General features: G+C 57.8%; 1 protein-coding gene across 1 annotated transcript; it reads right to left on the reverse strand.

The window, feature by feature from the left end:
* Positions 1 to 3,597: 3,597 nt before the first annotated feature.
* LOC310903353 (leucine-rich repeat-containing protein 19) lies at positions 3,598 to 8,033 on the reverse strand. Its single transcript, XM_083846515.1, has 5 exons — positions 7,545 to 8,033; positions 7,312 to 7,415; positions 5,250 to 5,819; positions 4,394 to 4,540; positions 3,598 to 4,248 (listed from the first exon to the last, which is right to left on the reverse strand). The coding sequence occupies exons 1-5, from the start codon at positions 7,784 to 7,786 to the stop codon at positions 3,875 to 3,877; spliced, it is 1,437 nt and encodes a 478-aa protein (XP_083702641.1). The 5' UTR covers positions 7,787 to 8,033; the 3' UTR covers positions 3,598 to 3,874.
* Between the last annotated feature and the right edge of the window lie 1,142 nt (positions 8,034 to 9,175).

Here is a 9,175-nt window from a genome sequence, read left to right on the forward strand (position 1 = left end):
GCTGTGCCAAAGGCTGGTGCTTCACCGCGGGCTCTTCTCCAGAGCAGGAGATTGCAGGGCTGTGCAGATCTGACCTCTGCTTGGGGCGGGAATCACGACAGCCTGGGGTCCATCCTTCGGCTGTGGTTTCAGCTCATCAGCTAGCAGGGCAATGCTGACACACTCCCCAGCGTGCCTGTACTTATCTCCTGGTACGTGACTCCCACTTCCTGATGCTCACACACCTCCCTCTGCTCAAGGACCTCGCCACAGCAGGTCCCCCTTAGCACTGCTCCATGAGCCTAAGAGCCGGCCGTGCCCCTGGCAGGAGCTCACGGAAGCAGGCAGAGCCACCTGAACGTGACGGTGCGGGCTGGGTTGTTTACAGAGAAGCTGCTTTGCCCTGCGGTGGGGCTCAGCCTCGAGCCTCGCCGTGGCAGCTGCTGCCTCCGGGGAGCCTGGAACCAGTCTGGCTGCATACCTGCTGCTGCTCACATCCGCCAGCCTGAACCTCCGTCCTCTGGGCAGCTCCCAGGGATGACCCCTGTGCGAGAAGGCTCCTCCTTTCCTGCTCTGACCCTCTTGTGTCCCCAGCTCTGCAGGCCACATGCATTTTTCCCCAGCGCAGGCGAGCTGCCAGGCGCCTGCCCCCGGCACTGGAGCTGCCTGGGGGTGGTGGAGAGGTGCTGGGCACCCCACACGACGGGAAAGCATCCGCGCTGGTCGGTTAAAGAATAAACAGGTGGGCATCCGAGCAGGGTCAAAGTAGACAAGTAACTAACCACTCGGTACTGAGGGATGAGAGTGAAGTCCTGAGATTAAAAAAAAAAAAAAAACAGCAAGCAGTTGTGTGTTTAATCTTCTTTAAGACATCGCTGAGACCAAAAGTAAACTACTGCATCTGGCACGAGTTCTTATTGTAAAAAGCATATTGAAAATCTCAGAAAATAGCCTCCTAAGGATAAATGAAATGTATTTCCCCAGCCCTCAGATTTAAGTTTCCTGTTCCATGTTACATGAAATATGTTGCGAATTTCCCCAAATCACAGCATATAGTGTATCTTCGGAGTGAGGGGCAGAGGTAGTAAAGGGCTCCTAAGGTGAGCCCAGAAGGCGAAACACGAGGCAGTGACTGCAAAACTAAAGGCAGGATGAGTTCAGTTCAGAGCTGTGGCATCTAAGAGAGAAAACTCAGGGACCACTAAAACAAGCCACCAGGTTTTGCATCTCCTCGTGGTTTCAGACAAGACTTTCCCTCCCCGGAAGATGCTTTAAGTTACCACCCTGTATCAGACACCTTATCCAGTAGTGCCCTTTGTTTTACATTCTCTGACGTGTGTTATCTGCTTCTGTATACACTGTGCTGTACAAATACCTTAATATGTGCCAAAGGAGAAGATGGTTTACAACAAAATGGAGGTCTGGAGGGCACAGGGGACTCAGCAGCGTGGCAGGGCTGTGAGGAAGGCATTCCCTGTGACCAAGCACCCTCAGAGCAGGGCGGAGGTTCCCCAGCTTTTAGGGACAGCAAGGACTGGGCTGCGTCATCTCATCACAGAGATGACAGGAATGCAAAAATTATAACATTTGCATAATTCATGGTTAGAGATATGCAATCAGTCCCGTGAGATGGGGCCATTTTGCCCCAGCGCACGTGCCTGCCTGGCACCACAGCCTTTCCAGGTGCCTTTGTAGCACATCTTGCTGCAAAGGGAGGAGAGAAAACAGAGAAGGAAGACAGCAGGAAACAATTCTGGAGAAATGTACACAGGAACCCTGCAGCGACGCGCAAGGACGGTGTGTACGAGATCACGTAACAGGTTTGTTTGCACAAGAACACAAGTTACGCCGTGAATCTCTTCTCTCAGGGCACAAAGTGCACAGCAACGCCTGAGCAAGCCTGAGGCAGCACCCGCGTCCCAGCCCGGGCAGAGTCTGCAGTGGGGCCGAGCACCATGGGCCGGGGTCCCTGGTGAGGGTCTTGCAGTTCCTGGCTTTCCTGCTCCATCCTCGTGGGCAGAGCAGCGAGCCCCTCGACCTCACAGTACCCCATGGCCCCGCCGGAGTGGGGGGGAACCAGCCCCGAGGGAGGAAGAGCGGGGAGATAGCGGGGGTCCTGCTGCCGCCAGGAGGGGTTGCTGGGGGCGGAGGGAGATTTTTCACAGTGGTTGCTTGATCAAGGACACCTGGAAAGGCACCTGTCACCCACCAGTGCCAGCCTGCCAGAGCCCTAACAAGCAGCTTACGTGGGATGGGGGAATACGCCTGGCAACTGGGACCTCGCTTTGTCTCCCATTTTTCCTAATTACTTTCATGCTTTAACCTGCAGACCCCAAAGACTCTGGTTGCTTAGTGTCTCGCTGTCTGGGCATTAATACAGCTGGAGGGAGCGGCAGAAGGCAGGAGGGGACTGCCCGGGCCGGCAGGCAGCTGCGGAGCTGGTTCCTGGGGCACCCGGCCCCGGTGCCGCACGTGGTGCTGGAAGCGGTCCCTGCTGACAGAGCAGCCTTCCCGCACGAGGAGAGGACACTCCTGCCAGCCGCAGTGAGGACACGGGGTCCTTCCAGCTCTCCCTAGCTGTTCAGCATCGCTTTCCCTGTTTTACCACCCAGCGAGCCGATCAAACGCACGTGCTGCTGGCAGCATCGGCATGAGCACCACATGGCTGCGGGAGGAACGAACGTGATGCCAGCATGCAGAGAGGCTCAGACCCAGCTTCCTGACAGCAGCAAGTCACGTCAGAGGACGGGGAGCTGCAGAGGTGGCTGCTGGCAGGCCCAGCAGCACCACTCCGTGGGACATGCCAGCATCCCAGCTCTGCGTGCCCCACGGAGCGCCGCGAGTGGGACAGGAGCCGTGCCGGCACACACACAGGCCGACACGGGAAGTGTTTGCGATCTAAGCAGTGAGCTGGCTGACAAAACACTCAGGCATCTGAGCCAAATGTATAGGCCAGCTCCTGGCGTGGTTTCACGCAGACGGCTCCAGGAGGCCGCTGATAAAAAGGCTGGTTTTGCAGCTGGGCGCGTGCTGGTACGGCGCTCTTCAGCTGGCGCTGCAAGGCCGCGGGCAGTGCTGGCAGTAAGCGGGCAGGTGCAGGGGGATCGTGGGCACTGTGCAGAGAGCACAGCAGATTTTACAGGTCAGGAAACCCTCACATATCACACCTGGTACAGACGTGAGTGTTTGAACTGTTGCCCCAGAGAAATGACTCAATGTCTGCACCGGGTATGGAGTTCTGTGAAAGGGAATATAAAAAGATATTGCTAAAACTACACAAGTTTAGTCAGACAATTAACAAGTTTAGTCAGATAATTAACAATTAAGCATCTGTTACAGCCCTAAACCTTCCTCCTGTGGGCTGGTAAAGGTTTACTGAATACACAATGATGCTTCAACCGTTTGACCAGTGCAGTGACACACACTGTCCCCGCCACAGGAGAGGAAAACCCAGGTGAGTAACTCTCCTTTGCCAGAGACCCAGCAAAGCCGCCAGCGGTGCTGGTGTGATGCTTCCCCTGTGGCAGGAGGGGTCCGGAGGCCCTGCCAGGCTGCCCCACACCCCTGGTCATCTATGGAGCCACAGGGAGAGCCCCAGAAAACCATCACAGGCAGAGGCAGTGTTGAATCATTCTTTAATCACATTTTAATCCTCCTCATGCAGCTGTGACCAGCACCATCCTGCTCCTCCTCAGCACCCGAGCAGGGCTGGGAGGGCAGCAGTGCGCCTGGTGTCTCCAAACCGCTGCAGCCCCGCTGGCATCACACTGGGGCACAGGGACCCCTTCTCCCCACTCCTTCCCTCCTGCTCCCCTCCGCATGGGGACAAAAGCCAAGGGCGAGTGGAAAAGGCAGGAAGGAGATGGGGGCATGGGGATGGAGAGGGGCTGCAGCCTCAGACGGAGAGGTGTGACTCCCTCTCCTCCTCCTCCTCCTCCTCCTGCATCTGCTCGCTGGGCTGGATGTAGTTGTCCTCGATGAAGCCGTCGTCATCCTCAGCTTGCAGGCCAGTGACACTGGGTATGGGGTGGCTCTCGCCGTCACCCCAGCCTGAGGAGCCCCTGTCCCAGCCCAGGCCCTCCTCCAAGGGGTTGCCTCCAATTGAGCTGGTTTCGGGCAGCGGCCGGTGGTGGTAGCTGACAAAGTTCTTGTGGCAGAGCTTGCACTTGGCGACCAGCGCCACCAGGATGGAGATGCTGATGGCTGTCACCAGGAAGCCCACGAGGTACGGCCAGCTCCTTCCTCCCTTCCCCACAGGCACCGTGGTGGCTGCAGCAGAGGACAGGCACGTCAGGGCACCGCGGGCCAGGCTGTGGCACCGCAGGCTGCAGGGGAGAGCGGGGGGGTCTCCACCATGGGGAGGTCACCCGTGGGGGTGGGCAGGAGGGAGCTGGTTCTTACTGACACAACTTACTGTCATTGTGGGTGGCTGTGGTCAGCTGCCCCGGGCTGACATCCCGAGGCAACCGCTGCTTTTTTTGGCAGCCCAGGTCCTGGGAGTCCAGAGCTGCGATGCCCTGTCCCCACAGCTCTGGGGGTGATGCGCAGGTGACCTGCATGGCTGGGAGACACACAGGCCAAGGTGAGGCGGGGGGTCCTCACCTGTTCCCCTCCCCAGTTCAGGGAAAGTGCTCCCTGCCTGCTTCTGGCTTGATGGGGTGCCTCACGAGGTGCTCCTGGCACTGCCCTCCAGCCTCGCTGGTCCTCAGCTAGGTGTAAGGCACAACCAGAGTTAAAAATCCCTAGCCATGGAGCTGCCAGCAGTGCTGTGCAAGTTTGTGTCCGTGATTAGCAGGCTCTACTTAACTGGGCAGTGCCAAATTCATGGATACTGACAGAAACCCCACAGTCATAGGGCTGTTCTTGCCTGGGAGCTGAGCTCAGGGAGTTGAAGCCTGATCCTGCTCCTCAGGAGGAGATGCTGAATGCTCAGCAGCTTGTGAAAATCTGGTCACTTCATGCAGATACATATATATATATTTAGGAGCTGAATTGTATGTGCTGCTCATTTCCCAGAAAAATGGATAAATTACAGCTCACTGAATATTTTCCTTCTGCCTGTCATTCCTAGAAATCTTTGATACTGTCTGTACCCGCAAGTGAGGAACTGACACTTTATGTCTCAGTTCAGTGTCCCTCAGCAGGGAGGTGAAAAATCCCTGGGCAGCAGCTTCAGAGCCTGCGGAGGAACCGGAGCAAAAGGATCAAACTCGCCCCCCCCCCAATTCCTCCTTTATGAAACCTCTCCTGTCACCTGTCCCCCGACTCACCTTGTCTGTCCTTCAGCCACTGCTGCAAGGGGTGAGCAGCACAGTCACAGACCCAGGGGTTCCCATCCAGCTGGACCTCAGGGACAGCCTCCATCAGCTGCAGCGTCAAAGCATCCATGGACAGCAGCGCATTGCTCCGCAGGTCCAGGTGGAGAAGACCTCTCAGCGGCAGGAAGAACGGGACCTCCAGCTCTTGCAGACTGTTGTTTCTTAGGAGCAGCGTGTGCAAGCTTTCCAAGCCCTTGAAAGTGTCTGTGTGGAGATGGGTGATGCTGCAGCTGCTCACGTCCAGCAGCCGTAGTGCCCCCAGGTTGGAGAAGACAGTGGGGCTCAGTGTGAGCAGGGCATTGCCAGAGAGGTTGAGGGAGTGCAGGGAAGGGAAATACATTAAAAGTGTCCCGTGACGAGGCGTGACCAAGCTGTTGAAGGAGAGGTCCAAGCCTGTGATATTTCTTGGAAGGGAGCTTGGAGCGTACAGAAGATTCTTCCCATTGCAGTCGGCCCATCCCTGGGGAAAGAGCTGCTGTCTGAGATGGGCTCTCCGTACTGGGGAGGATCTCTGGACTGAGACTGCCCAGAAGTTCAGATGCCTTAATTAATTACCCTTTCAGAGCTTAGAAAAGCAAAGACACAAACGGGTGCAAAAATACATAAGCTACCAGCTTGAAGTGAGCCAGGATAAGCAGAGATAGACAGAAACCAGCCCATCCCCACTCCTGGTGCAGTTGCCACCTGGGGTCACCTTGCAGCAGGCACCAGATCCTCACCTCCAGCCCTCTGTGGGGAGCTCCCCACTGGGCAGGAAGCAAGAGAAGGCAGGCAGCAGCTGCTGCAGGGGCATCGCTGCTCCGTTGCCCACACACGCTCATGACAAGGACCAGTGCATCTGCCACGCTGCTGTGATCACCTGGTGGTGCTGTGCCTGCAGGGCCTCTGCTTTATGTCATTTTTTTTTTTATGTAAAGCCACAAATCTGGCATTATGTCAGGGTTCTCGGCAGCTCTACCTCGCAGACCTTTGTGCCTCCCCGCAGCACCAGCAGCAGCCCCCTCCCAGCTCTGCAGCCCATGCCAGGAGCGGCTCCTCAGGCCCCGTGCAGGGATACAGCACCCACACCTCCAGCCCTGCCTGCTTCTGTAGCCACATGGTAAATAGTGGCCTAGTCCACACTGCCTGCATCTCTACTAGAGAATAAAACAGACTGGAGGCCACTCTCTGTCCCAGAAGGCCAGCAGTCCATGCTGGATAGATCCATCAACCCAAGCGGATGGATTTCCTTTTCCCTCCAAAAAACGACGTGGTCAAATTCAAGCTGGTTTGGGGAGCAGTCCCGTCACACGTTACTCCTGCCTGGGCATTACCCGGGACAGGGCTGGCTGGCTGGGAGGGAAGCTGCTAGAGATATAACACTGCCAAGGCACTGCTGTTATTTACTATCGGAGCCGCACGTGGGTGTCCCGTGCTGGACACTTGCTGTAGCCCTTGGTCCCAGGTTTCCAGTCTGGCTGCTCTCCAGCTAGCAGGCATTTCCATTCCTCCACCTCCCGCATGGCCACCCCTCCTTCCATCCTCCCGTTCTCCCAAATCTCCTGCCAGGCCCTTCTGTCCCCACTTGCCAGAGACATGGGTGGGCACTTACAAACTCAGGCCGACAAGGACTGGATGGTGCCGGGGCCGAGCCGCGGTGGCACCACATGGGCACAGTGCTGAGCTCGCACAGCGCAGGCTTGGGGCTGCTGGGGACAAGGGTCCTGCTGTGAGAGCTCCCTATCTGCCATGCTGCAGCCTCAGTCAGTCCCTGCGTCACCGCACACGGGAGCAGGGACCAAGGGGCTCCCAGGAGGTGACACACACCCCGTACAGACCAGATTTGGGCTGGGAGCCCCTCAGGGTCATGCCTGCTGCTGCACGGCTGCTCAGGGGCGGTCACGGTGCTGCAGCTGAGCAATTCCTGGAGCCAGCAACACGGCAGCCCGGGCAAGTCCCCGCCAGCCCCGGCGTGCTCCAGCAACCAGCAGGGACAAGGCCACCCCGAGCCCACCCCCAAGCCCCCGTCCCCTACCTGGAGGTCGAGGCTGCAGGGGTGTCCCGCCACCGCCGCTGCCCAGGCGCAGAGCAGGCCGCAGACACCGAGCAGGCCAGCAGGAGCCATTTGGCTCCAGGAAGCTGCCGGGCAGAAAAACAAGTTTGAGGGCGGGTGGCGGAGCCGACCGTGCCGGTGAGGCGCGGTGGTGACGGGGGACGCCCACCCCCGGCCAGGCCACGGCCACCACAACGCCCCGCAGTGCCGCTCACCCGGGGCCAGCCCGGCGGCCGCGCTCGCTGCCGCGGGCCGTGAGGCACAGGGCAAGGCGGCGGCGCAGGTTACACATTAACCACCACGCCTCGCCGCCCCAGGGGCTGCTCTGGGGAGAGGCAGGCTCCTGGCCGGGTGGCTGTGACAGAGCAGGAGGTGGGCATGGAGGTGGCACCTCAGGAAGGTCGCGCTCAGGGGAGCAGCTTGAGGACGGCTGACCCTGGGGCTGCCTGCCAGCCATGCCCTGGCGTCAGCGAAAACCAGGGAAATGATCCTCAGGGAAAGTGTTTCCCAGCCACCTGTCCTTGATCTCGCCAATGTGGGGTAAATGCAACACAGACGGGCACTCTGCCTCCTCCTGCTCTGCCGATGCAATGGGCAGGCTGGGGATGCCAGTGGCACCGTCACGCAGCAGCCCCGTCACACAGAGGCATCGTCGCGCAGCAGCCCCAGTGCTGGCGGCAGCCTTGAACCTGGCCTTGCAGGGTGTCTCCAGGGCCTGCTGTGCACAGAAAACAGAGCAAACCGCCAGAAAGGCAGGGCTAGGAAATGCTGCTGAGGCGGCCTGTAGGTGGACTCGCAGGGTGTTTGCGTTTCCTATCAGGAAACGTATCAGTGCATTATGGTTTCTGGCATGCGGTGCCTTGGATTAGAACGTGCAAATGATAACAGAAAGGGGTATTTTTGTCACTATTTTTTTTAGTACATTATGATTCAGCAAAAATGTTCAAGTCTGTGAATCCAATACAAACCAAGGTGCGGTGGAACCACCCTGTGGTCCTATGGCTCTGTGTTAGAGGAGAGCAAGTGTGGTGGGCACGGCTGCACCAGGCTTGCTGGTTCCTTGTCTGGAGCTGCAGAGTCCTTGCTGAGTGTCCCCACGAAACCTCCCAGAGAGGTCTCCTGCCCTGCCTCCGACCCAGGGGATTTGTGCAGATACAAACCTCTTCTCCAGAAAAAATGCAAGGGGATGAATAAGATTGGGTTCGGTCCCTTGGTGGATCCCTGAGTTCACCGCCTGGTGTGAGAGCTGATGGATCTAACTCCCCAAAAGACCAGAGCAACGCCTGGTCTTAGTCCCTTCCTGCGGTAAGTGAAGCCGTGCCTTGCTCCCTGCAGGAGCATGCTGCAAGGCCCGTGTTTGCAGTGTCCCCACAAAGTGTGCTTGTTCCACGTCAATAATCCCTTCATCACAGTGGTTCCTCATGTCAGACAACGTTTCACAAAGTGCTTCATAGATTATTGTTCTGCCTGCATGGCCACGCTGCTGTGACCGCAGAGCGTGCTGCCTGTCTCCAACACAGATAAGCACAAGGTGGCACAATGGCAATCACAGTCCTGAGCGTGACTGACCTCTACTGCCAGTAAACTACGGGAAGCAGCCATTTATTTATGTTTTCATCTGCCTATCCCCCTTCCTGCAGCTGTATTGAGTGCATGGATGAATCCCTGACCCAGAGTTTTTGCAAATCAGCTTTGGGTTTGACAGGCAAAGCTGGACAAGGCAGTCCCCGTGAGTGCGGAGAGGCGGCACTGACTGCAGCAGGAACCGGCTGCAGTTGCCCAGCCCACGTGGGGCAGCCAGGCTTCTGGACATGCACTCGTTGTTTAAATTACAGACATGCCCCAG

Source organism: Anser anser (assembly GCF_964211835.1).
Source record: "Anser anser genome assembly, chromosome: 8".
Taxonomy (NCBI): domain Eukaryota; kingdom Metazoa; phylum Chordata; class Aves; order Anseriformes; family Anatidae; genus Anser; species Anser anser.

What these genes read in the sequence shown, in the direction of transcription:
- LOC310903353 (XM_083846515.1), bottom strand. Translation starts at nt 7,786, where the DNA reads ATGGCTGGCAGGCAGCCCCAGGGTCAGCCGTCCTCAAGCTGCTCCCCT. An exon ending in CCTGCAGCCTCGACCTCCAG is followed by an intron (nt 5,820 to 7,311) that starts GTAGGGGACGGG and finishes ACTTCTGGGCAG; the next exon opens with TCTCAGTCCAGAGATCCTCC. An exon ending in GTGGCTGAAGGACAGACAAG is followed by an intron (nt 4,541 to 5,249) that starts GTGAGTCGGGGG and finishes TGTGTCTCCCAG; the next exon opens with CCATGCAGGTCACCTGCGCA.